The sequence below is a fragment of the Sinocyclocheilus rhinocerous genome, unplaced genomic scaffold, assembly GCF_001515625.1.
Source record: "Sinocyclocheilus rhinocerous isolate Xijiao unplaced genomic scaffold, SAMN03320098_v1.1 scaffold1606, whole genome shotgun sequence".
Taxonomy (NCBI): domain Eukaryota; kingdom Metazoa; phylum Chordata; class Actinopteri; order Cypriniformes; family Cyprinidae; genus Sinocyclocheilus; species Sinocyclocheilus rhinocerous.
In genome coordinates, this window is record NW_015628313.1 from 518,727 (window position 1) to 546,338 (window position 27,612).

The 27,612-nt window shown below is 36.2% G+C and overlaps 5 protein-coding genes across 7 annotated transcripts in view; 3 read left to right on the forward strand and 2 right to left on the reverse strand.

Moving 5' to 3' along the window:
- Positions 1–824, forward strand: part of LOC107737316 (uncharacterized) — a 5,173-nt gene extending 4,349 nt beyond the window's left edge. Inside the window, exons 11-12 of the mRNA XM_016548783.1 lie at positions 252–312; positions 481–824. Coding sequence (XP_016404269.1) covers positions 252–312; positions 481–515 — 96 coding nt within the window. The 3' untranslated portion in view covers positions 516–824. The remainder of the gene's footprint in view (positions 1–251; positions 313–480) is intronic.
- The window catches only part of LOC107737314 (tau-tubulin kinase 2-like), a 27,290-nt gene extending 21,457 nt beyond the window's left edge, over positions 1–5,833 (forward strand). Inside the window, exon 17 of the mRNA XM_016548782.1 lies at positions 5,822–5,833. The gene's annotated coding sequence lies outside the window, so the exon portion shown is untranslated. The remainder of the gene's footprint in view (positions 1–5,821) is intronic.
- On the reverse strand, positions 2,482–3,685 carry LOC107737318 (calpain-3-like). The gene is made up of 5 exons (XM_016548785.1): positions 3,585–3,685; positions 3,389–3,467; positions 3,190–3,306; positions 2,993–3,051; positions 2,482–2,818 (listed from the first exon to the last, which is right to left on the reverse strand). The coding sequence occupies exons 2-5, from the start codon at positions 3,411–3,413 to the stop codon at positions 2,792–2,794; spliced, it is 228 nt and encodes a 75-aa protein (XP_016404271.1). The 5' UTR covers positions 3,414–3,467; positions 3,585–3,685; the 3' UTR covers positions 2,482–2,791.
- LOC107737332 (calpain-3-like) lies at positions 4,143–15,221 on the reverse strand. Its single transcript, XM_016548804.1, has 21 exons — positions 15,214–15,221; positions 14,594–14,721; positions 13,360–13,478; positions 13,114–13,247; positions 12,821–12,989; positions 11,751–11,834; positions 10,963–11,126; positions 10,674–10,834; positions 10,147–10,304; positions 9,789–9,800; positions 9,074–9,282; positions 8,382–8,412; positions 8,097–8,123; positions 7,546–7,611; positions 7,414–7,471; positions 7,261–7,325; positions 5,193–5,261; positions 4,997–5,075; positions 4,798–4,914; positions 4,601–4,659; positions 4,143–4,426 (listed from the first exon to the last, which is right to left on the reverse strand). The coding sequence occupies exons 1-21, from the start codon at positions 15,219–15,221 to the stop codon at positions 4,400–4,402; spliced, it is 1,944 nt and encodes a 647-aa protein (XP_016404290.1). The 3' UTR covers positions 4,143–4,399.
- Positions 15,222–17,266: 2,045 nt separating this feature from the next.
- Positions 17,267–27,612, forward strand: part of nrbp1 (nuclear receptor binding protein 1) — an 11,623-nt gene continuing 1,277 nt past the window's right edge. Inside the window, exons 1-17 of one of the 3 annotated variants that reach the window (XM_016548789.1) lie at positions 17,267–17,937; positions 18,306–18,371; positions 18,725–19,049; positions 19,179–19,301; positions 20,614–20,715; positions 20,813–20,902; positions 21,420–21,460; positions 21,659–21,918; positions 22,017–22,075; positions 22,166–22,264; positions 23,296–23,428; positions 23,544–23,631; positions 23,726–23,776; positions 23,931–24,066; positions 24,252–24,305; positions 24,394–24,457; positions 25,784–25,839. In XM_016548789.1, the coding sequence (XP_016404275.1) occupies positions 18,813–19,049; positions 19,179–19,301; positions 20,614–20,715; positions 20,813–20,902; positions 21,420–21,460; positions 21,659–21,918; positions 22,017–22,075; positions 22,166–22,264; positions 23,296–23,428; positions 23,544–23,631; positions 23,726–23,776; positions 23,931–24,066; positions 24,252–24,305; positions 24,394–24,457; positions 25,784–25,839 (1,593 nt within the window). In that variant the 5' untranslated portion in view covers positions 17,267–17,937; positions 18,306–18,371; positions 18,725–18,812. The remainder of the gene's footprint in view (positions 17,938–18,305; positions 18,372–18,724; positions 19,050–19,178; positions 19,302–20,613; positions 20,716–20,812; positions 20,903–21,419; positions 21,461–21,658; positions 21,919–22,016; positions 22,076–22,165; positions 22,265–23,295; positions 23,429–23,543; positions 23,632–23,725; positions 23,777–23,930; positions 24,067–24,251; positions 24,306–24,393; positions 24,458–25,783; positions 25,840–27,612) is intronic. The other 2 variants (XM_016548790.1, XM_016548788.1) reach the window with 2 other exon arrangements.

Consider the following 27,612-nt stretch of genomic DNA (forward strand, 5'->3'; position numbering starts at 1 on the left):
TGACGTTTCTAACTAGCAGCTTTGCTCTTAGTAAGACAAAGACATTTTCCCCCCACATTTCTTTTCTGTAGCCATTTTGTACTACAATTAAACTCTTAATGTATAATGCTCTGTAATATATATATATATACAGCCCACTGTATATATATATATATATACTAATGCAATTGAATATTAATTATACTGTAAATTACACAATGACTACAATAATCATATAATTATTTTTAAACTATAAATTCCTCTGTTGTCAGGTTACCTCAGAGATGGCCTCGCTCAGGGCAAAGCGCATAAAGATTCTGCAGGATATAAAGAGTAAGAGCTCTTTTAATGTCTCGTTTATTTATTCAGTTCAGCTTATGTACTAACAATGTATGTATTATTTTTATTTCAAGTCTGAGATTAATATGTAATATTGTGCATGTAATCATGCTTGTTAATAATTATGCATAATTGTTGTTTATGCTTGAAATGTTTTGACAGATCCCGGTGACCTGCAGGAGTTAAATACCTCCTGACAGCCGTGCGAACCTCTGAGGAAGGATTCCTCTTTAGCAACTCACTGAGCCTCACAGAGCAGCTGAACCACAGGTCCCACTCCTAGAAGTATCTGATGCTGGACCTACCTCTCAGTGCACAAAACTGACCTCTGAGCATGTATCTCATCTGAGAGCATAGACTGCATTGCACAGCCCATAACTGCACCATTTTAACAGACTTTTGTTGTAGTTTTATAGTAGGTTTATGGCAGTTCACATTGGATTATGCATTTTTTAAAAGATTTATTTATGCCGTTTTATGCCTTTATTTAGATAGGACAGTATAGGTCGACAGGAAGTGAAGTGGGTGTGAGAGAGGGGGATGGGATCGGGAAAGGTCCGCGAGCCGGGACTCGAACTCGTGACACCCGAAGCGCAATGGCGCTGTATGTCGGCGCACTGCCTACGAGGCCATCGGCACCGACACATTGGATTATGCATTAATTTTATTAGATAGATGCAGATTAATTCTAAAGGAAAATGTTTTGCTCTGATTCTGGCATGATAATGTCATTTCTATCTTGACACGTTTAAAAAAAAAAAAAGTTTGCTCGAAAGTTTTTGCATGAAAGGAGATCTCAGAGTCCAGCAAAGCTTCCATCCATCTGAAGATTCAGGTCAGTTAAAAGACTTTCAAAAAAGCATCAGTTGAATATGTTCATTCTTTGCCTAGTACAGTAAGTAGTGTAGTAATATGGAATCATCAGTTCAGTTAATAATGCTTACAAGACATCAAACTAACATATTCATTCTTGCTCTCAGAGGTTTATAGTTGTTTTATTCACAGGAATCTAAATAATATTTTAAAATGTTCAAAATAATTCGTTGTTTAACTTGTTTTTATTATCTGCGTTCTTGCTACTCCAGCACAAGAAGCTTTGTTTATACTCAAGGTTAATCATATATTTGTCCATTGCTTGCATCATGACACACATTTGTGACCCTGGACCACAAAACCAGACTTAAGTTGCTGGGGTATATTTGTAGCAATAGCCAAAAATACATTGTATATTTTTCTTTTATGCCAAAAATCATTAGGATATTAAGTAAAGATCATGTTTCATGAAGATATTTTGTAAATTTCCTACTTTAAATATATTAAAACTTAATTTTTGATTAGTAATATGCATTGCTAAGAACTTCATTTGGACAACTTTAAAGGCAATTTTCTCAATATTTTGATTGTTTTGCACCCTCAGATTCCAGATTTTCAAATAGTTGTATCTCGGCCAAATATTGCCCTATCCTAACAAACCATACATCAATGGAAAGCTTGTATATTATATATTCAAATGACCCTTATGACTGGTTTTGTGGTCCAGGGTCACATTTATTGTACTATTTTGTGCTGTTAAGTTGAACACTTTATTTAGTTGAATTATTTACAGTTGCACAGTAGCACACACATTTTTCAAGGATGGGTTCAAATGAGTGTCATTTTTGGCATGACATTTAAAGGGGTCATATGATGCTGCTAAAAAGAACATTATTTTGTGTATTTGGTGTAATGAAATGTGTTTATGCGGTTTAAAGTTAAAAAAACACATTATTTTCCACATACTGTACATTATTGTTTCTCCTCTATGCCCCGCCTTTTTGAAACGCGTCGATTTTTACAAAACTAATCGGTCTGAAAAGCGAGGTGTGCTCTGATTAGCCAGCTATCCAGTGCGTTGTGATTAGCCGAATACCTCAAGCGTGAGACGGAAATCTTACGCCCCTCACCATACTGTTTTTCAATATTACAGCGAGAATAAAAGTTACTCCTTCTTTCTTTGTGTGAACATTTGGGCGGTGTTATGCAAATCTTCCCACATAGTGTGGTAGATATGTGGGGGCGTGTTCGAACGAGCCGTTTTAGGTAGGTGTGGCTAACTCTTAACTTTTATAAAGAATATCTCTTTGGATTTGAGACTTTAGTCTTTGCAACTTTACAGATCTTCTTTATGCACCAAGAGCTTGTAACACTCTAAAGAGAAAGGAAAAAATGAAATCGCATCATATGACCACATTCTGTCACCTTAAACATACAGTCGATCAAATAAGTGTTTTACAAGACCTAAATGAGCTGACATGGTCCATTCAGTAGCTCATAATCAAACCAGTTTGTTCTAGACCTGCATTTGCTGAAGAAAGAAGCCACAGTGGTGTATAGTACAATTGATTCGAATCCAGATCTTTCTCCACTTAATGGAGGTTGAAAATGGGAAAAGACCACTGACTTTCCACCAGGTTGATCTTATGTGTTTGTGTCTTTAGGCATACATGGTCAGTTGAAGCCACTGTGTATATAGTATAGAAAACAGGAACGTGTTAGTGTAAATAGCAGTGATCAGTACAAATATGACCAAATGTGTTCCAATAATAATGCAAATATGATTAAAATTTATGCTGCTTGTAAATCTTTATTCTGTTAATATTCAATAAACAAATTAAGAAAAAAAGATGCTGCTCACCTCAAAAACATTGAGCTTGATAATGCCATCTCCATCCTTGTCAAAGGCTCTGAATGCCCCTGTAGAAGAATCTCTTTTACTACAAGTATCCGATCGCTACAAACTTGCATCTCAAAATCTTGGTTATAATGGCTTAATGAACTTAAAGTTATTTTAGAAGAAGAATATGTCTGAACAGAAAAGACCATCACACTTACTGAACATCCCCTCAAGTCGCACTAAGCAGCTAATGTAGCTGTCAAAATCCATCTCCATGTGTTCGTTGGCGTATCGCATGCAAATAATGTCATACAGCTGGTTGTTGAGTTGAAAACCTGAGGGACAGAGAAATATCTCAGGGCTCAGCCCAGTAAAAATGTGTATATCAAGTTAAATAAATACATCTGACTGCCTGACCTGCTTCAGTAAGAGCGTTCCTCATCTCAAAACTGCTGATCGTACTGGATTTGTCTGTGTCAAAACGCGTGAACACCAGCTGAAAATAGTTTACAGAGAAACCGTGTGTCCTTGGCTTTAACATTTTGTTGTAATACAGTGTATTACAAAAGAACATGACTGGACATGCTTTATGAAGGCGAAAACAATTGCATACCTTCCACTTTTTAATCTTGTTCCACAAGTGTTTAAACTCTTGCAGGTTTAGGTGGCCTGTTCCATCAGTCTAAGGTGTCGTGGTTAAGTTACATTTGTACAGCTGTGCCATTGTGCATGTGACAAATTTTAAACTTGAAATAAAACTATTTGTGACAAATCATCCAGTCCACAAGGGGCACCGTTCACATGCTTGTAAAAAGTAATTTCAATCTACAGAGAGGAAGATGGGAGAAGGATGTATAGCGGTGCGTTCCAATCGGTATATATCTCTCTCTGAAGGACACTTTGGAGTAAAAACAATCATGGCCGTCATATTGAAGGGTCGTTCCAAACCGAAGTGCTTAAAACTGGCCACTTAAAAGGACTCTTCGGAATGAAGGATTTCGAAGGGTACAACTGATGGACACTTCGGGCCCCCATGATCCTTTGCACAGGGAAGTTGTTTGGCGTCACAGAATTCAACTTCACCTATAAATGTATGTATGGTATTTTTCTATACTACTGTAATATTTATACAAGTTAGATTTGGTACATTATTATGGTCAAAAAAATCGCATCATATGACCACATTCTGTCACCTTAAACATACAGTCGATCAAATAAGTGTTTTACAAGACCTAAATGAGCTGACATGGTCCATTCAGTAGCTCATAATCAAACCAGTTTGTTCTAGACCTGCATTTGCTGAAGAAAGAAGCCACAGTGGTGTATAGTACAATTGATTCGAATCCAGATCTTTCTCCACTTAATGGAGGTTGAAAATGGGAAAAGACCACTGACTTTCCACCAGGTTGATCTTATGTGTTTGTGTCTTTAGGCATACATGGTCAGTTGAAGCCACTGTGTATATAGTATAGAAAACAGGAACGTGTTAGTGTAAATAGCAGTGATCAGTACAAATATGACCAAATGTGTTCCAATAATAATGCAAATATGATTAAAATTTATGCTGCTTGTAAATCTTTATTCTGTTAATATTCAATAAACAAATTAAGAAAAAAAGATGCTGCTCACCTCAAAAACATTGAGCTTGATAATGCCATCTCCATCCTTGTCAAAGGCTCTGAATGCCCCTGTAGAAGAATCTCTTTTACTACAAGTATCCGATCGCTACAAACTTGCATCTCAAAATCTTGGTTATAATGGCTTAATGAACTTAAAGTTATTTTAGAAGAAGAATATGTCTGAACAGAAAAGACCATCACACTTACTGAACATCCCCTCAAGTCGCACTAAGCAGCTAATGTAGCTGTCAAAATCCATCTCCATGTGTTCGTTGGCGTATCGCATGCAAATAATGTCATACAGCTGGTTGTTGAGTTGAAAACCTGAGGGACAGAGAAATATCTCAGGGCTCAGCCCAGTAAAAATGTGTATATCAAGTTAAATAAATACATCTGACTGCCTGACCTGCTTCAGTAAGAGCGTTCCTCATCTCAAAACTGCTGATCGTACTGGATTTGTCTGTGTCAAAACGCGTGAACACCAGCTGAAAATAGTTTACAGAGAAACCGTGTGTCCTTGGCTTTAACATTTTGTTGTAATACAGTGTATTACAAAAGAACATGACTGGACATGCTTTATGAAGGCGAAAACAATTGCATACCTTCCACTTTTTAATCTTGTTCCACAAGTGTTTAAACTCTTGCAGGTTTAGGTGGCCTGTTCCATCAGTCTAAGGTGTCGTGGTTAAGTTACATTTGTACAGCTGTGCCATTGTGCATGTGACAAATTTTAAACTTGAAATAAAACTATTTGTGACAAATCATCCAGTCCACAAGGGGCACCGTTCACATGCTTGTAAAAAGTAATTTCAATCTACAGAGAGGAAGATGGGAGAAGGATGTATAGCGGTGCGTTCCAATCGGTATATATCTCTCTCTGAAGGACACTTTGGAGTAAAAACAATCATGGCCGTCATATTGAAGGGTCGTTCCAAACCGAAGTGCTTAAAACTGGCCACTTAAAAGGACTCTTCGGAATGAAGGATTTCGAAGGGTACAACTGATGGACACTTCGGGCCCCCATGATCCTTTGCACAGGGAAGTTGTTTGGCGTCACAGAATTCAACTTCACCTATAAATGTATGTATGGTATTTTTCTATACTACTGTAATATTTATACAAGTTAGATTTGGTACATTATTATGGTCAAAACGACACTGTACTTTAACAAAAATACTTTACAGCTACCTTTATCAGTCTATTCAAACGTTTCGAATACATAGACACCCAGTATACATTACAAATACATATTACATTACATTACATATACATTATATTTAACGTAAAAGGTGATTGGGGGTCAACCAGCATACAAAACATGCGACGAAGGCGTTTCCTTGATCGTCTCGTTAAGGGGACGCAGAAGTGCATTCCAAAAAAAGTTGTTTTTTTTACCCATGCACTTCATCCCTTCGAAGGTCTCACTCTAGAGGGTAAACACTTTGAAGGGATTAGGGCATAGGGATGAACCCTTCCGAATGGAACGCAGGGTAGGTCCTGTCCAAATACCCACACTTGCGATCTTTGCACTTGACCACTTGTCTACTTAATTGATGTATTTCCTGTATTTGGCCCAAGTGTTCAAGTGGGCATGAAGACCACAAGTGTGTGTAGAACTTTTCATTACCCGATGGGACACACTTATAATGTGGTAAATATGCAAGTGTTTACAGAGCTTTATTTTGATTTTCAATACTTTGCATTTAAAAAAAAAAATCTGTTCAGTAGTGAATGAAAATGAATGAGCAAGCAGTTGAGCGTACATCGGTTGTACAGAACACTTCTTATTGCGGTGAATTATAGGATTAAATGAGTGCACTCAATGTCCACTATATTTTTGGACACCATTATAAATGGCTGTTACTTCAAATAGTGCATTATTTAAGAGTATGGGGGCGATTTTGGGCATAGCATAGTTTGTTTATTCATTTGCTGGATTAGGCTGAGTAATTGCTTTTCTTCCATGTTCTTTCCTAAATTTTGAGTAGGCAACCATTTACAAACCCATTTTTGTTGGTTGCCGGATTTCATTTCTTTGCTTTAGAAATGTTAAGGTGCAGTCACATTCACCGTTGTTCAGTGAATTTTCGAGTTCAATATCCAGTCATTTCAAAAGTATCTACGCGATTGGGAATTTCGTTTGAAGGCAATGTGCAGTCACATTCACCGTTGTTCAGTGAATTTTCGAGTTCAATATCCAGACATTTCAAAAGTATCTACGCGATTGGGAATTTCGTTTGAAGGCAAAAGTTTTCCCCATGCAGATTTCCCAACGGGTTCAAGTTGGTCATGTGAATTCACTGCACTGACCAACAGAAAGCTGCTGGGTTTTACGTCTATGTGAGCTGTGCTTCATACATTGCTATACAATGACAAAGTAGACTGGACCTTTTTTGCCTGCAAAATTTCATTGGCAAAAAAAGGCTAGATGTATGAAGCACTGATCACACAGATGGCATTTTCAAACCCAGCTGCTTTCTGTTTTTTAATGTGCTGAATTCATGTGATAAACTTGAGAATGAGCAAAATCTGTGTGGGGAACTTTTTCACCCTCACGGGAAACTCCTGATTGTGCTGATTCCTATTGGCATGACTGGATTTTGCCCAATGTGATTTTGCACATACATACATTATTTGCCCATAATGCACAGCAGATCTTATGAAGGATACATCCATAAGTGCAATCATACTTCTGCAGCTCTCCAGACTGAACCCCTCTGTTTTCAGCGCTTTATCTGAAGAAAGGAATGGATAGATAATCAAAACCCTACAGACAAAGACATACAAAAGAGAATCAGTGGCAGACAATAAGATTTTACTCACGTTTGGCAACCACTCTATTAAGGACAGTTCTGAGTTCATTGGCATTAATCTGCATGTCCTGCAAGAAGAAAGAGTCACAATGATGTGAAGTGAATATGGCATTCAAACATGCATTTCCATAACTCAACTCACGTCTCCAGCTAACTGCTGAAAGATGGCTCTGAACTGCTTTTCCTCTTCAGTCTCCTCCTCAAATGGCTGAACATGAGAAATAAGAAATACGGAATGTACAACATACTAAACATCTGTGTGCATGTGCCTTTAAACAGTTCAGTGTTTAGATTTATTTTCTTCACTTTTTTCATAAAAAAGAGCAAATCCACTTAATCTTTGCTTATAAATGGTCTTTAGATTAGAGTTTTAAAATTTTCCTTTTCTGTGGCTGTTGCAAATAAGAATTGCATCCCAACAAGGGAGTTTTGTGGTTATTATTATGATTCTGAGTGTCATTATGAATTATAGTTTTGACATACTGTACTAGCTCATGCTGTGCACATGCTGTTTGTTATTACTGAAGCAGAACAGAAAATCAAAACAGAGCTGCATATCTACAGCAGTGCAGCCAATTAACAACATCACAATTATGTTTTTTTCTCCTTTTTATCATCTGACGTGGGCTGACATAGAATATCAAAGAAGAAAGAAAAGAAAATGATGGAACATCATCTCCTTTCCATATTTACCTTGATTTTCTTCTTGACATCATCCATCTGTTGGTATAAGAAAGTGAAACATTATATATTAAAAATATATATATATATTCTCTTTTGCGATTTTGAAGAGGAAGAGAAGAAACAATCTGGGTGTTACTTCTTTTGTTTGGTTGTACTAAAACTTCTAAATGAATGATCTGCTATATTCAAGAGAACAAACTACTTGACATAGTGATTCATAGACAAGCACAGAGACAGGATGAAATATGAGGTGCCGCAGAACATGACAGACAGAGACAGGTGTGGACTCACCACAGACTCCGCCTCAATCTCTGCATCTATAACCCTGCGAGAAAACATGCAGCTGTCAGCCAAATACAGGAGCATTAGCAGGTCAAGAGGTTCTTTCAGAAACATATCTGACCGTAACAAGAGCTTAAATTTGAAACACTTCATAATAATTTTCATTGAAAAGTTTTTATAGAATAACAGATACATGCTTTATGTACATTTGTATATGAAGCATTATATATATATATATATATAAGGTTGTCAATCAATTAAATTTTTTTATCTAATTAATTACATGATGTGGTGATTAATCTAATTAATTGCATATTACCCACAACAGATAATTTAAAGTCATTAGTGTGTTACATGAGAAAAGCATGAAATCGATACTACAAAAAGTAGTAAAAAAAGTTTTTTTTTTTTTTTTTTACAATTTTTATATGAAATACATATTTTCCAATTATTTTATTTTCAGATTTTTTTATTAATATGTAAATATGTTTTTTTAATGAAATGATGACCAGTAGGTTGCAGTAAATAACTTTATGAATAAGTCATTCATTCATTCTTTCTTTCGATTCGGCTGATTCATTCAGGAATGAAGTAAATGGCTCTCTTTATGAATGGGCCATTCAATCATTGGTTCACCCCCATTCGTTAAAAACACGGATTCATTTAGAAATAGTGTTCTGTTCTGTTGTGGCTTTAAGACTCACTCTGAGGTGCTCCTGTTCTCAGAGAAGACTCTGAGCAGAAACTCGCTCTCCTTGTGGGGATCAAAGGTGGATGGAATAATGACATACTCGCCCGGTTTCAGGCAAAAACGCTCCGTCACCTCACGCATGTTGGCATAGGACTTGCAGCGAGCTGTAGAAGCATTATAAATGAAGAAGTCTTTTGGCAGCTGTTGTTGGTTGCCCTTCATCTAAAATCAGGATAGCAGATAGAACATTTCAAAACAAAGAAATACATGAGTTATTTTGAGTTTTATTACTATAGACTACAATTAGAGTGAAATGGTTTTATGGAATATGGAAAAGAATTTAATAATAATTCATTAAAAAAAAAAGTGTCTCACACGGCTTTGTTCACCCCCCGGAGCCGTGTGAGACCCTTTTTTTATGGATGGGCGCTTTTTATTTAACTTGTTTTGGACTGAAGCAATGCAACACCCGCTGAGTGCCATGAAACAGCTTGAAAGATCAAAGACAATTTTTTATATAACTCCGACTGGATTCGTCTGAAAGAAGAAAGTCATATACACCTAGGATGACTTGAGGGTAAGTCATTTATGGGCTAATTTTCATTTTTGGGTGAACTAACCCTTTAAATTTAATGAAGTACTGGCAAACAACAAAGATGTGTCTGTTTATATGCAGTCACACTGACATATGATGTCATCACTGCGGTCTCTTCATGATGTAGTCATACCTCATTAGGAACCTATAAAACAGTGGGTAAATACAAAAAATAATTTTTTCAATTAACTGAAAAACAGTTTAGTAAGTTATTAAACTGCTAACAAACACAGGTCATTTAGCCTTGCACATTTAGTCCAAAAAAATAAAGGTCAACCAATGCCATAGAAGAACCTTCCAGTGAACAGTTCTTTTAGTAATTCTTTTTTTTAGTGTGAAGAACATAATCTGAAGAACCTTTTTACCACTATAAAGAATGGTTTGTGCATGTGAAAGGTTCCACGGAACTACAAATGCCAATAAAGTACATTTATTTTAAAGAGTGTTGATTGCATATGTACTGTTCTTTGTACTGAGGGTGTTTAGCGCACCTCATAGATGGCGAAGCCAATGTTGTGTAGGGTGGCACCTGAGCAGCGCTCTTTTCTTCTGTCCTTCTGCATTAATGCCACCACCACCGTACAGGTCTTCTCTTTAGTGTCTGCCTCCAGAAGAACCAGGCGGAACTGAGGGTTCGTCCAGTATGTATCTGTGACAAAATGGACAGAAAGAGCTTTGATTAGTGGTGTGGGGATTATTGTGAAATTATATTTATATTTAAACTTTTTTTAGTAAAAAAAAACATAAAAACATTTTCATTACTGGAAAATTTAAAAAAAAACTAACAAAATATAAAAACTTTTTTTAAATTTTTAATCTAGATTATCTGTTAATGTACAGTAAGGTGCTTTTAAAACCATCTCATGAGGGCAAACGAGAAAAAAAAAACTAACTTAAAATATAAAAACTTTTTTTAAAATTTTTAATCTAGATTATCTGTTAATGTACAGTAAGGTGCTTTTAAAACCATCTCATGAGGGCAAACGAGTCTACAATGTTGCAAGATTATATTAGATACCCGGAAAGTTTCTGCAGCCACCAGCAGAGCAGCCTTTCACCCATCGGCCCTCATGTGTGGTCACATTCCACTTGAGCATTTTGTCATCCTCAAGAGTGTCTGGGGTGACATTACAGATCTCCAGTTTGGTGAAGTTCTTCTTAAACTCCTCAAAGCACATCCTTGAGTGAAGAAAAATGAGCAAAATGATAAGAGGGACCAACTTCCATTTATGAGTATTAAATCAAGTGTAATAGACTGTTTGAGACTTCCTGGAAGCCTGATGGTCTCGTAAAAGCAGGGCACTAACCAGAACTCCCCTTGCTCTGTAGGCCGGAGTCTCTCCTTGTCTTGCTCAGATGTGGCTAGTGCAGCCCAGTCATTAGACTTACAGGCAGGAGGGAGGGCAACTCCCCAGGGGTCTCGCACACGAACAAGACGGATCATAAGGTCTTTACCATCTTTACGTTTACCCTGTGAACAAGGTTTTTACTACTGCATTGAAAGATGTGGCTGATATATGCTAGGACCAGGGTTAAAACTAAAACCATAAAAAAAACATTCTGTTACTTGAAATAAAATAAAATGAAATATAAAAAACATATTTTTAAATCTAATTTCCTAAGCAATATTTCTTTAAAAAAGGTAACACTTTACAATAAGGTCCATTAGTTAACATTACTTAACTACTTTAGTTAACAAGAACTAAGCATGAACAATACTTCTAAAGCATTTATTAATCTTAGTTAATGTTAATTTCAACATTTACTAATGCATTATTAAAATCAAAAGTTGTGCTTGTTAACATTAGTTAATGCACTGTGAATTAACATGAACTAACAATGAACAACTGTATTTTCATTAACTAACATTAACAAAGATTAATAAATACTGCAATAAATGTATTGTTCATTGTTTGTTCATGTTAGTTAATACATTAATTAATGGAACCTTATTATTAACCTAAATATTAATAAAAACTATCATAGTAATCTCAATGATACTAAAATAACACTGGCTAGGACTGTATATATCCTCACTCAATGTTCTGTATTAAGATGTGACAGATACAAATGCTCCATTACATGACAAGCCCACCTGCTCAACTCCAGTGACTGAATATGCATGGCCTCTCACGAGTCCAGATGCCGTTTTAGTCCTTTGAGCAGTTGGAACCAAAATCTGTGCAGAAGCAAAATAGAATGCCATATTACATTAATGTCACGGTAATGCAGCGGTTTTTATTAAAATGCTTTATTTTACTTTATATATGTGATATCAATTAATTATATAATTAATAAATATCACATGAGCAAGAGTTGGACTGTGATTGTGTGTAACAGTTACAGTAACAGTTCAGTCATTTTAGACACAATATATTGCAAGTTTATTTTTGCTCCGCCAATGAAAATAGCTCAAAACTAACTCCAAGCAATCAACCATTTCACGTTTCTGAGCAAACATACCATAGCAGGGTTTCACTCCTGAAAGAATCATTGTATTTGAATGAATTGGTTGAATGAGTGATTTAATTACTCACTTATAAAGACATCCAAAAACTCATACTTTCCTACTACTGTATATGGTAATCAAAGGTAGGATGTCCCAATTCATAGTATTCATAAAACAGTAAACGAAAAGATTTACTACTTGCGGTGAGACTCTGAAGTGCACATCTGATGGACTCTTTACTATCCCATGAGGCCATGGGAGAGCAGTGAATGGTACTGAAGCAATGCGACTGACGCTGGTAGGTCAAATGACAATGACAACATGACGAATGTATAATGTCCGAATTACATTCACACTTCACACATTCATAGTACTTTTTAACGGTTGCAAACTAATTACTTCTGCAAACAAATTAATACAGCCAATTCATTTGTTTCCTTCTTAAATAAATCATTCTATTTGAACGGATCATTTGAATGAAGGATTCAATGACTCACTGAAAACACTTGCTACCACCTATTGACATATTGATGTAACCTGCAGAGAGACTGACAGTCTATCTGAAATGTGCAAACATAGACAAGTGGAGGAGTGTGTAACAGTAAGCTCAATAGTTTTTAAGCTCATTTTAGACACTGCACACACATAGAAGCATCAGATATACTTAACAGCTGGTTTTTAACCAGAACAGCATCCAGTACATTTAGAATACGTACATCTATGGCACAGCTCATAAGGGACCCTCTCTTCAGAGCCTTTCTCATGATGTTGTACAGGTCCTTCGGGGCCTCTGTAATCTCAAAGAACTCAGTTACTCCTCCAGTGAAGTCCTCCATGGCCTCCAGTGAGTTTCCTCCCTTTAAAGCCTCATAAGTGCCATGTAACCTGGGATCCAGAAGTCAAATGGTCACATTTAGCACCTTGGACTGATTTTTGACACAAGCAAAGCATATCTAGAAGAGCATAAACAGGCCTACAGTGACATCGTATTATGAGATGTTTAACTTACTTTGCATATGCCTTCTCCAGAAGAGCGCTCCAAAATTCATTCTTCTGTCCAGACCTAGTAAACACCAACTGGTTTTTGTATGTAGGAAGTCGATCATCCACAACCACATCCACCCACTCCCCATAGCGCCAGAACTAGAAGAATAGACAAAAGCTGTTTAAAATAGTTGAGCTTGTGCTTCTTTTCAAGTTTTTATACCAGAAACTATATCTGAAGTACAGGATGGTCCAGTTTTGATGTCCATACCTGAAAATGGAAAATGCCAGCATAGTTTTCAGTGAAGCTCTGGTCATGGGGAACCACCCTCTTCAGGACTATATCATTCAGGGTCAGGCAAGTAATGGCAGCCAGCAGCCAGCAGTCTCCTGTAGATGTTAATATAACAACAGAATTAATGTTTCACTACATAGCATTACAACACATATTTTTATTAAATATAGGTGACACTTTATTTTCAAAATAGAAATGTAAGGGTATGTAAATGTATATATTTGCTGTAACCCATTGTTTTAGGGGTTTGCACCACCTTTTAATCAACATTATTAAGTCATACAAATAAAAATAGAAATACAATATTAGCATAGAACATAGAAACATAGAAATGCAAATATTATTAAATATCTAAAAATATTTTGATATATTAATTCCATAAATATATATTTTATATATTGGAATATTTTGCCACATTGTCTCATTTATTGTTTCATTTCAGTTAGGTCTTGTACAATATAAAAATATTTTATGCTTGGAATATAATGCATTATGCATGACTTGTACAGCCCCAGTACAGTATTTTAAAAATAGTGGACTCACCTTCACCAAAGTAAAAATTAATTAATTAATTAATTAAATAATGCATTATTGCTCATGGGAAAAAAATCTAAAGGTTTAAGTTTAAACAAAAAGCTGAACTGAATAAACGTTGGGTATACTGTACACTGTACAGGTGCAGAAATGAACGCCTTTGCTCTGCACGCGTCTTGCATTCACTGGATGCCTCTGTGGAACACAGCACCGCAACACGGATACCACAGCGGAAACTTTATTCATTTCTTCAAGCCTTCTGTGTCACGCAACCGATCTATTTTCCAACAGTGTATTTGGATACGCTGAGAGAAAAGGAAATGGGTGGCATTCGTGTATGCAGGTCACAAGCGGGTGCTATGTAGTTAGATTACATTTAGTAATCTAAATGTAAGTAATCTTTAGCAAATTTCAAAATGGATATCTACTTTTTATACTGTGCCCAAATTCACTTAGCATTTAAAATGATTGATATTAGTTTTTTAATGATTTATAGGCAAAATAGAATTGTAATTTTATTTTCTGACAAAACAGAATTTTAATATTGCCCATTGATCATGCCATGACAGAAAATTATTATTTGCTATCAATATCATCTTGAATTTGAATATTGGTGCATCCCCAGACACATTATGTATTTTTATGTATTTAGATTGTCCTATATTTGCTTTCATACCCAGGTCTCCTTGGCAGATATCTGTCCTGTTGGCTCCCCCAAGAATGAACTGTGGATTGCTACAGATGTCCTGTTTAGGAATGAGAAACCCACATTTATAATGGTTATAAAAATATTTTACACCATAACTGTATTTTTAGATTTCTACAAGCTTCAGAAAAAGAATATGACTATATCTGTGAAGATCTCAGCACCACCATAGAAATTCAGCAGCTGTCCTAGGTCATAAAGTTTGCTGACCGGAACTTTGCTAGCGCGTTTTTATGAGCTACATCTCAAAAGATGTCAAGGCAAGATAATGTACAGTATGTAAGTCCTTCTCATTATTTTTTAAAGTGTCAGTAAACACATATGAAAATGTGTGACTGACTTTTTGAAGCTCCAATCCAAAAATGTATTTAACGACCTAGCAAAATGTCCAGTAACCTGATTCTTTGAAAGCAGTATTATGAAGCGAAGCTAGTAAATGTATATGTCACACATCAGTCAAAACAAATAGGTAAACTTTTTATAAGTTACATGAAATGGACTGACAAAAAACACCACATATATCCACTTAAGACACTAATGCAAATGCATGACACATTTAATCCGTCTATACTTTAAAAACAAAATGTTACTTCAACATCTTTGCTTATATTATTTAATAGCGATGATAAGAAAATATAGCCACATATCAAACTTATTGACACAAGTCCATAATCAGGTAGAGCTCTACTTTATGAAGCACTGGCACAGCATAGTATGCATGATTTGGCAAGCCAGCTGCTTGAGACCCCAGAGCGTGTTAAACCACAGCCATGTCCCCAACACACACACACTACACAAACATTTTTGTCTGCAAAAATATCTTATCTCATGCTGCCTACTCAGACAAAAACTGCAAACAAAAGCCACTGCTTGTTGCTTAGGTATGTAAGACCAACTGAAAAACTGAAACATTGCAATGAATTATTAATCAACACATTATTTTTATGCATGTATGAAGAAATGTATGGAGATGGTCATGTTAGGAAATAAAGTGACATTCTCACAAAATATAAAAATTGATAAAATAATATTTTAAAAATACAAATGAAATTAAAATATTTCATTTATTCAAATTAATTACATTCAATTCAATTAAAAAAACATAATTTGATGTGTAAAGCCACAGTTCACTTCCGGGTCAAAACTGACCTGAACATAAAAGATGCAACAATTTAGTTTAAATTGTTATATCTCTTAAAAAATAATTGTGGGGGGAAAATTTTATTTTGATGGCTTTAATCCATTTGCAGTTTTCTTCCTCATACTAAAAATTGTATTTATTTATTTTTTAATTTGTTTGTACTGCTTCATGGGTCAAAACTGACCCGAACGCAATAGGAGGGTTACATTCAATTAAATTACAATTAAATTAAATAAAAATATGTTTTAATTTTCAATGAGCCAAGAAGAAAATATCCCCATGCAGAATTGCAGAAATGATATGATCATTTAATCCAAAATACATCTCTGTACCACAGAGGGTCAAATGCAACTGATCTCATGCACAGTGCCACCTTACATTAGCTCACTCACCGATGGGCTGAATATAGGGCTCAGTATCAGTATCTGAGGTAGCTCAGTTTTCTCTTAGTCCTTATTTCACTCCTCTGTTCCTTTATATTCTGGTGGAGGCACACCCCTGGTCATGTACACAAATAAACACTCACACTAAGGCAAATGCTCTACACATGCTACTCGGACACACATGCACGCATGCTCATATGTGCTTGCAACTTTTCCCCGTTCCTCTTAGAAGCTAACTCTATTTATAGGCCTCCTACAGGGACCTGAGGGTTTCTCTCTTTCTGCCTGTCTAATGGGGGCATGATTCCCAGCTGGTGACCTCAGACATTTCCAATGCAGATAATGGAAATTACAGAGGTCCAGTCAAAGATTAGAAAAGTAAAACCCTGGAGCACTATACCACAAAGCATCCGAATGTATATTTCTACAAACCTTTACAGATGAACACGCAGGTGTTAAAAAGTAAATTCTCCATCATGGACATTTAAAAAAAAGTATACTTAAAACTTCTATTTACTTCTAATACATCTACTATACCTAATATACACATGCTGTACATTTTATATATTCAGACATAATACATTTCTCTCTCTTTTTATGGAAAAAAGTAACTGGCAGTGGACTTTGCCTTTGTGTGTCCGATCTTAAGTTTCTTTTTTCTAAAGAAATTTGCCATATCTACTACTCTACAAACCTTCTTGTCATTTTGCAAACCATCAATCATATAAATAAATAAATAACCACAACCCTACAGAAGACAAGTGGTTTGGACAAATGAAAATGAATGAATGAATGAATGAATGAATGAATGTGGCCTACAGGACAGAAAGTTGCATTATGTACTAAATGTATTTAGAGGTCTTCTTTTGAACACTCATATCATAGGCCTATGTCTATGTAAGGTAAGTGTAAATGGGGCAAACATATAATTTATAATATATATAATACAATATATAAACGCATCATATATAATCATCTCTCTACATGTAGTGAATTCATATACAAAGGATGAACGAATATAATAAAAAGTGTATAATTTCTCCCTGTCGGTCATCGAGGGGTTAAATCATGAGCTGTCACGGTGTCCGAATGAAGTCATCCAGCAGATGGCGCTGTGTTACTTTGGTCCTGATTTACACTCGCTTAATAAACGACAGAGCAGTTCATACAGGAATAAGCAACAGCGCACCTCAAAACTCGGAGCTGTCGCCATTTACCTGCAGCTTTTTCAGGGATATCGGTGTTTATTTAACTTGAGTCCATTCGTGTCGTAATATTTAAGTGTTACGGGAGAAACAAATCGTTCTGTAAGGACTTTAGTGAAGAACGCGAATATCCGGGAGTGTAAGTTAGCATCCGCGGCTATCTGACTAAACGCATCAAATCTGACAGCCAGTAATATTTGTCTTTCTGTTTTAGCTGACTTTAATGGACGGGAAGTTTTGATATTTTGCTTATTTTATTTAACATTTACCATATCGCCCAAGGAAATCTATTTCTCGAATATAATAATCGCGAAGGCTCCGGAGACCGCGGAGCTGCGCTGCTAGCTTCTCACTCGCGAGTCGGCCAAGGGGAAATTGAACAGTCATTTCATATCCTGGAATTTCTGTGGACCACTAACTCTCCCCTTTGACAGCTACACTCTTACACGGACTCGTATTGTTTGAGGATTTATCATTTTTTCTCATCGTCTGAGGATTTTCCTCCTCCGTGTCCTCAACAACCACCGACTAACGTTAGCTGCTTCCGGCGAGCTGGCGACGCCGCTCATCTCAGGATAGACAAAAGTATGTTGTGTTGTATTTCTTTCTTATCAGTGAGGTGGGATAGTCAGCTGTAGTCTGTTTTGAATGCTTGAGCATAAACTGAGGCCTTGGTTGAATTGAGGACAGGACTGTGAGGAGAGAGGAATGATGTAAACATTACTAAAGCAGCGTGTCTACTCATGCCTCAGCGATTCTTACGGTCTTGTACAGTTTTGGAGTTCAAAATTACCTTAGTTTTAAGTGAAACTGACACAGGGACACTGAGCTGACAGTTTAAGAGCTGATTCAGTTCAGTTTCTGCTGTTTAGATTTATCCTTCATTTAAAGTTGTTAGTTTTTTTTGTGTGTGTTTTAGAGTGAATGTGTTTGCTGGTTCCCTTTCGTTTAAGATTTGGGCACATTCAAAATCCATAATTTACATGGGATACCATAACATTTAACTTGAAAAGTGTCATGTAAGTTACATGGCTCACTTTACTTGTATTTTGTTTACAATCATCTTCATCAGTTGTCATAGAAGACAGTCAGGAAAATCTACAAAACAATAAAAAGAAACAGAAATGTACAAATTAAATAAATATTATAGTAGCGATCTTTGTAATTGCAGTCTCTACAAAATATATTTTTTCAAATCCTTAAAACTGCAAAGGTTATGGAAATTAATTGGTCAAAATGCAGAAACCCTGAATTTTGATTGAATTTGGCTGAAGGAGGGGGAAAAAAACTCTTGACTGAATTAATATGTGAAGCTGTAACAATGTGACTCATGTATTAAAGGCAATATTTTACAGTTTATACTCTTTTGCAGCTCTCTGCCTCCTGCCCTTGAGGTGTGAGTCAGCCAGATTTATTTTCCTGTGGCCGTTCAGGACAGCGCTGTCAGTTATCAGTCAGTAATGTCAGAAGAAGGAAAGCAGAGCGCCACACCTGCCCTTGCATCCACTATGGGAATGAAGTCTGAGTCCACAGCCTCGCCACCTACCGGCCAGGCGGTTTCATCTGTGTCTCCCCCGGTGTCCACAGTAACACAGCCTGCACTACCTGCAACTGAGGATGAGGAGGAGGAGAGCGAAGATGAATCTGAGATTCTGGAGGAAAGCCCCTGTGGACGCTGGCAGAAACGGAGAGAAGAGGTACATTCCAAGTCTTATCAGTAGCTTTGTGTAAAGAATGGACCAAAATTTAAGCCATAATTCACCGATAATGTTCCCCTCTGCTAAATGAAGACTGTGTTCATTTTTGAACCCCCTCCCCCCCAACAGGTTAACCAGCGCAACGTCCCAGGTATCGACAATGCTTATCTTGCCATGGACACAGAGGAAGGTGTGGAGGTGGTGTGGAATGAGGTCATGTTTTCTGAACGAAAGAACTTCAAACTACAAGAGGTAAAACTACTAACTGTGTGCCTGCTTTGTTGTTTCTATGAGAAAGATTTGCATTGATATGGGTAGTTGTGAAGTCTACTGACTTCTATCTGAAATAATGGCTGAAACTTCAATGATATTCAACAAGGAAAAAATGTGGAGTATGACTTGATTTTGTGTATCAGAATGGAAGTATGCTAAAACATACCTTCATATCTGTTTTAGTATTATCCAATAGCTTGCATAACCTAAATAATGTCATTGTGATGGAAAGTTGTTTCAGATGAAGATTACATAAATTGTAATAATGTTTCACAATGTTACGCTCTTTACTGTTTTTGATCAAATATGCAGCTTTGGTGAGATTTCTTTCAAAAAAACTTTTATAATGAACATGCAGGGTCAGTTTTGATTTCATGTTAACTTTAAGGGATCTTAATTGTTACTGATATGAATGAACTGAGAGTTTGCTGTTAGTTACACAAAACACTTTATTTCAAATATCCTGCTAAACCTTTGTTTATTTAAACCTGATGGAAGCATAATCGGTGAGTGTTCCGGTGTGAAAGTTCACCGTTGATTATTATCTCCATAGTCACAGATTCGACTGTACTGCTTCCTGTGTTCTTGCTTACTAGCATGTTAAGCTGTGAATTAGCAATACCAATGAGTATTTAACTATGAGTGTTGGGACAGTTTGATTGCTTCACAGAATGAGTGTGCTTGCCTTCATTTCTTGGGTGTAAGCTCCTTACATAAAGTAGTCTGACCTGTTTGCTGCCAAGCCTTTATGGAAACAGCATTATCGCTCTGAACCTTCTGCTACTTATGAAAAGTATTGTAAGAAAAACATTCTCTGTGGTTATGGTTTTATCTCTTGCGTGTTGAAATATTAAAAAGGTCATTCTGCTCTTTTTAATATTGCATACTTCACTCTGTCATTGCCTGTAAGCGCGTTTAATCAAACCCGATTCATTAATGCCTGGCATAGAGTGGTGGACAGCCATCTGTTTGGCCCGTCCACATACTGCTCTCCGCTCTGTTTGACAGACACTCATCGTGGAATTCAAGAAGTCATTTTAGACTTAGAGGTTGCGTTTTGACAGGCTTTGCTGTCTACGCTGCTGATTGCATTTCCCATAAGCACATGTGACTAGTTTTTTCCTTGATCGTTTAAATTAGTTTGTTATTGCATGATAAAATAATAAAGTTAGAGTTCAGTATTTTATTATAATAACCTGTTCCTCTAAAAATCTAAATGTTGTGTTACATATTTCTGTCAAACAGCTCCCTCAAGGTTAAATTAATCTACTTTTCTTTTTATATTTCTCAGGAAAAAGTGAAAGCGGTGTTTGATAACCTCATCCAGCTGGAACATTTGAATATTGTAAAGTTTCACAAGTATTGGGCAGATGTGAAGGAGAACAGAACTAGGGTATGAAACGCAACAACAAAAATAATAAAAATGTCCCATTTTTGGAGTTAGGGTTAGGGTTTTAATCATGTTTTTTTTTTTTGGTCACCACCTTCAGGTTATTTTCATTACAGAATACATGTCTTCTGGAAGCCTGAAGCAGTTTCTAAAGAAGACAAAGAAGAATCACAAGACCATGAATGAAAAGGTACTTTGCTGCTCTTTGTCTGTTCAGACAAATAGACAAAAGAGCTGTTGAGACATAATGCACTGCAGACTAATACATATCTTTTGTCTTAAATTGCTTGCCTAAATGTTAGTCTTGATTGACTTTGCCTATCAGTATGGCTCAGATCAGAGAGATATTTTTTTAGCGAGAGCGTGCTAGTTGCTTTCTGGTACAATATTAATAATGTCAAATATAGGACATCATAAACAAAATGCATTATTTATTTTATTTTAACATGCAGTGATTCATATCAGTTAGCTTCATTTGTTTTATACTTTTAAGTCTTTTACATTTTTGTTGCATTTGTTGCCTGTTTATTCTCTGTTTTTCAGTATTAGGATTGGTGCATCCCTAGATATTAGTAATATTATTACTTGTGTTTTAGTTTAACTGACTGTAGTATTAGTTGGGATTAATGAAATAACCTGCTGTAGTATAATATCAGATGCAGACTTGTCTTCTCAGATGCCATTAACTCTTTCTGGGACTCTTCTAGGCATGGAAACGCTGGTGCACTCAGATATTATCTGCCTTAAGGTGTGTGTATTTTTCTCATTTTGTGTTCAAATACTCAGATGTTTACCAGTAATGTGGAGATATAATTGGAAATGTTGAACAAAATTCCTCATTGGCACCTGGAATGTTAGCTGTCCATTTCTTTTTGTTTTGATGTTCCACTATAAGTCTTGTGGAGAGCTCCTATTACACTCACATTTCTCACCATTCTTCCTTCAGCTATCTGCATTCATGTGAACCTGCCATTATCCACGGGAACCTGACCTGTGACACCATTTTCATACAGCACAATGGACTCATCAAAATCGGCTCAGGTGGGCTAAAGCACATTGAGTATGACTGTTTAAATGTTACACATTGTATTATTGTTGCTGATGTTTTTGTTTTTTTTGTAGTGGCCCCAGACACCATTAATAACCATGTGAAAACATGTCGGGAGGAACAGAAGAGTTTGCACTTCTTTGCTCCAGAGTATGGAGGTAAAACTAGGTTTTAAAACCCATTGTACAGTCTTGTTTCAGTGTGCAGTGTAAAAAATTACCTTGTACAATTTGTCCTCTTCCCTCATCCACTTCAGCTGTTGCCAGTGTCACTACAGCTGTGGACATCTATTCCTTTGGAATGTGTGCCTTAGAGGTGAGTGCTGTTTGTTTTGAGCTGAGGATCATTCATCAGGGTATCAGACTGCCCAGACCAGTGATTCAGGTTTTTCTCCCACTGTTTTAGATGGCTGTGCTGGAAATCCAAAGTAATGGAGAGTCCTCATATGTGTCACAAGAAGCCATTAATAGTGCCATCCTGTCTCTGGAGGACCCACTGCAGAGAGTGAGTATAGATTGTCAGGACTTAAATTATTTGCATTCAAAGATGCACTACCGTTTAAACGGGTCCAGTAAAATTTTTGAAATATGTCACTTATGCTCAGCAAGGCTGCATTTATTTGATCAAAGATACAGTAAAAATAGTAATATTGTGAAATATTATACAATGTAAAATAACTACTTTTCTATTTTAAAAATTTTCAGCAGCCTTTACTCCAGTCTTCAATGTCACATGATCCTTCAGAATTCATTCTAATATGCTGATTTGCTACTCAAGAATCATTTATCATTATCGTTATTAAAAAAATATATTTTTATGGAAACTTTGGAATTTTTATAGAAATATTTTTTGAAAACTTTTCTGGTGTTTTCTGATTAATAGAATGTTCGAAAGAACTCTATTTATTTGAAATGTTAATCCTTTGAAACATCATAAATGTCTTTATTTTATTTTTATCCATTTAATGGATTCTTCCAGAATAAAAGCTTTAATTTCTTTAAAACAATCTTATGGACTCAAACCTTTGAATGGTAGTGTAAGTTGTACAGTTATTTTATGTTTTTATTCACAATTGAATAATTGAAAAATTTGGTAAGATGAGATGCGTGTGGAATCTGAATATGCATATCTGCAACAGGCTTTTCAGATTGCAAATAAGATAAATAATTAGTAAATTCAGTTGGTTTCCCCCACACTTAGTATATGATGTGTTGCATGTACCCAACTAAATTTAATTAACAATCACAAATATCAGTCAGTGATTCTGAGTGTTGCAGTATAGCTGAAATATGAAGAAAATATGAATGAAGAAATACCTTCAAAAACAAAAAAATGCATACACACTTTTTTTAATAGTTAGATGCATTGGATGTTTCTTTTTTTCTCCTCCCTTTAAGAATTTATGGTTAAATATGGTAACCGTTATTTGTTCACCACACCCCCCATTGTTGACGGTCTACAAGAGCCAATCAACTTTTTAGCATAATATGTTATTGTGATGTGAAGTGTCATGTTTCTCTGTGTGTGTGTTTTAGGAGTTTATTCAGAAGTGTCTGGAGGTGGACCCCAGTAAGAGGCCCACAGCCAGAGAGCTGCTTTTCCATCAAGCTCTGTTTGAAGTGCCTCTTTTGAAACTATTGGCTGCACACTGTATCGTCAGTCACCAGCGTGAGTCATGAGCTAATCTCATTATCATTCAGACATTTCATTTCATGTCAACTACTTCATGAATAGAATACAATGAAACTAAACACATTGAAACCATTTCCCCTTTGGCTTCTAGACATGATCCCTGAAAATGCTTTAGAGGAAATTACCAAGAATATGGACCCCAACCAGGTCATAATGGAAAGGAAAGAGGTCCAACTCAAGTGAGTCTCCTCCTGTGATTCATTTGTGCCTTGTTCTTGGTTTTAGGTTTCAAATAAGCTGTCATGCCACCTAAATGGCTTCTTTTCCCATCAGACTCTCACAGTTTCCTGCTTTGGAGCTTGACAAGTTTCTTGAAGATGTGAGGTGAGCTAAAAAAAATAATAATCATCTAATTTATCACATTTTTTTTTTAAGAAGGAAAGGAGTTGGGCCAGATTCAAATGTTAAGAAAGCAGTCACAATGTTCAAACAGGCACAAATGTAATATCAACATGTGCTCTTGGTTCTCGTGATGTAGGAATGGGATCTATCCGCTGACTGCCTTCGGCATGCCCTGCCCACAGCAGCCTCAGCAAGAGGCTGTCAAGTCCCCCATCGTGCCACCCTCTGTCAAAACGCCTACGCCTGAGCCTGCAGAGCTGGAGACCAGGAAGGTGAGAAATGGACTGATTTAAGAGACAGTGACCGACTATCAATGATTAAGAATAAATCACAGTTTTCTTACCTTCCCCCACTGTCGATCAGACAAATCTAGACAGGTGGTTACAGTCAAAGTCAACAGGATTGGCAGACATTTAGTAACATATGTTTGTGTTAAAGATAATCTTTCTCCTTTAAGGTTGTACAAATGCAGTGCAACATCGAGCCTGTGGAGGAAGGAGCAAAACATCATGTAAGGATTTTTCCTGTTTATTGCTGTAATGACGCTGAAGTTTAGATTATAATTCTGTGTTTAAAACTCCTCTCTGCTCTTTTTATAGCTGACCTTACTGCTAAAACTGGAAGATAAGCTGAACCGACACTTGAGTTGTGATTTGGCACCAAGTGAGTACTTTATCAGGCCCCAAACACACTCTACACAAGCATGTAAACACTTCTAGCTACACAGCTTGATTTCACATGCCGTTGTGTTCTGTAATGTGTCAGAATGAAGCACAAGTATGCGTTGCATTCTCAGCTGCAAGAGACACAGCTATAATGGGCATCAGCACAGACGGTTTTGTCTTTCAAGTCAAGTTGCTCAGAATCAAGAAGCTTGCAGAGTTAGTTCAACTGTCAACATGTTTATAGCTAGCTACCTGAATGCACATCCGGTTTAATCCAACACAGATGTTTGTACCACCACATGAAAAAATAAGCAATTTACAATGACCATGTGCATTCAACCAAATTTGTGTACCTGCGTAATATGTTTCTGGTCTAATGTTCTCGTTTCTGTTCTTATTTGTGAATTATAAAATAATTGTGTTAAAAAAAACATGCAGATTCTCTAAAGTGCATCAGATTCAGATTAGAATTGTGACTATAGAAAAGTGAACTGTTAACATATGGCACTTTTCCACCAGCAGCATGTTGACTTATTGCAACAACGGAGTATTGCTGAAACTTAAGAATGGTGTTCTCTGTGTGTTTTAGATGAGAATGTACACGAGTTGGCCGTGGAACTGGTCCAGCTTGGCTTTATTAGTGAGGTAAGATGTTTCACTCAAGATTTAATATACACTATTATTCTTTTTGGAAAGAAATTACTTTCCTTTCTTTCTGTTCATCAAAAAAAAAAAGTATCACTGTTTCATATCACCACAATAATATTAAGGTGCACAACTGATTTCAACAGTGTAGTGTAGTTTAATGTCATCAATGACTAAAATTCTCTTAGATTATGAATTTGAATAGAATTGAGCTATCACAGGACAGATTTAAAGATAATGGAGTATGAGAATAGATATGTCAGTCAAGTGATTAATCTCTCCCCCCCCCCAGTTTCATCGTTGGCATGGTTAATGTGTTTAGTTAGTATTGGTGAGATCACACAATGTTCTGGACTTTTTCACCAGGTTCAAACTGTTTGTACCACCACATGAAAAAATAAGCAATTTACAATGACCATGTGCATTCAACCAAATTTGTGTACCTGCGTAATATGTTTCTGGTCTAATGTTCTCGTTTCTGTTCTTATTTGTGAATTATAAAATAATTGTGTTAAAAAAAACATGCAGATTCTCTAAAGTGCATCAGATTCAGATTAGAATTGTGACTATAGAAAAGTGAACTGTTAACATATGGCACTTTTCCACCAGCAGCATGTTGACTTATTGCAACAACGGAGTATTGCTGAAACTTAAGAATGGTGTTCTCTGTGTGTTTTAGATGAGAATGTACACGAGTTGGCCGTGGAACTGGTCCAGCTTGGCTTCATTAGTGAGGTAAGATGTTTCACTCAAGATTTAATATACACTATTATTCTTTTTGGAAAGAAATTACTTTCCTTTCTTTCTGTTCATCAAAAAAAAAAAGTATCACTGTTTCATATCACCACAATAATATTAAGGTGCACAACTGATTTCAACAATAATAAGAAATGTTTTTGAGCTCTAAATCAGCATATTAGAATGATTTCTGAAACATCATGTGACAATTACATTTTAAAATATATTCAAATAAAAAAGCTAAATGTAAACTTTTTTTATACTGTACTGTACTTTTGATCAATAAATGCAGCCTTAGGGAGCATAAGATTTTTTTTTCAAAACATTAAAAAACCCTACAGAACCCAAACTGTGGAACAGTAGTGTAGTTTAATGTCATCAATGACTAAAATTCTCTTAGATTATGAATTTGAATAGAATTGAGCTATCACAGGACAGATTTAAAGATAATGGAGTATGAGAATAGATATGTCAGTCAAGTGATTAATCTCTCCCCCCCCCCAGTTTCATCGTTGGCATGGTTAATGTGTTTAGTTAGTATTGGTGAGATCACACAATGTTCTGGACTTTTTCACCAGGTTCAAATGTACAAAGCACTAGTGCCAGCATTCATAATAAAATGTTTCCAATCAATAATTCAGTTGCTTGAGGAAATGTTTGGATCTGCTTTGGCTGATTCCTGGAAGAGTAAGAAAGGAGCAAAGACAAACAGTGTGAGCTAATCGAAAGAACAGAGTAGAGTCCATGGATCAGATGTACCCAAAAAACAGACATGACATTTTCTCTATTAATGCACAAACCAGGGCCAGACCTCTCACAGAGAACACCACAATAGAGCTTGGCACTATAGCGCTAGTGCAAATTAGCATACGGCAGCTTTTCCATCTGTACTTCCAAGGCGTTTTGTTAGGTAGTACCATTAAAACTATTTGCTGCTGTTCACAGCCAGTTTTCTTCATTTAAAGTCCCCTCATTCTTAATAAGAAGTCAATGCTCTTTCTTGACTATAATCAAGGAATTCTCTCCGTTCATCCCATTGGTAATGTCATCTAATTTGGCACTTTTGTAAGGAATGCTGCTGTACCATCTGTCTAACTCTAGCATGTTTCTCTTTCTCCCTGACCCTGCACAATAGTTCATTCAGCTTTTTACATTCACTTTCTTTGCTGCTGTTCCTTTTGTTTAGATTATTTGTTTGATTTATATCAATTCCAATTCCATTTGATCTGCCTGAGATTTCAGTTGCTTTGCTGCACCCCTTTTTTAGTTTCCTGTTAAGGATGGGGGGAAAAAAAATTATTTTTAATTTTAGTTTTTTATATTTCATATTAAAGGAAATGTTTGACTCTTTCCCCGCCAGCATTTTTGAAAAAAGTTGCCAGCCACCGCCAGCGATTTTGATGATTTTCACAAAAAATTGATAGCCTCCAGAATATTTTGCTGTATGAATATTTGAATATGCAATACACCAAAATAAAGATCAGAGCCTCTACTTTTAAACAAAAAACAGTTTTATTCTAGCTTAAAGCATTCTTTTTTTTTTATCAACACTTGAATATAGGTAGGTTTCATAAAAATGCATAATTTTGAGCAAAAAGGTGAGAATCACATTTTTATCAAAAACTACATCTGGGTAATATTCAGTACGATTATCAAAGCATAAATCCAGTAAATCGCTTCCATCAACACCTCCAAAGCTTGCACAGACATCACTTTCTAGATCAACATTTTACTTCATAACATTATGCAGTTTTCATTTATATGCTGTCT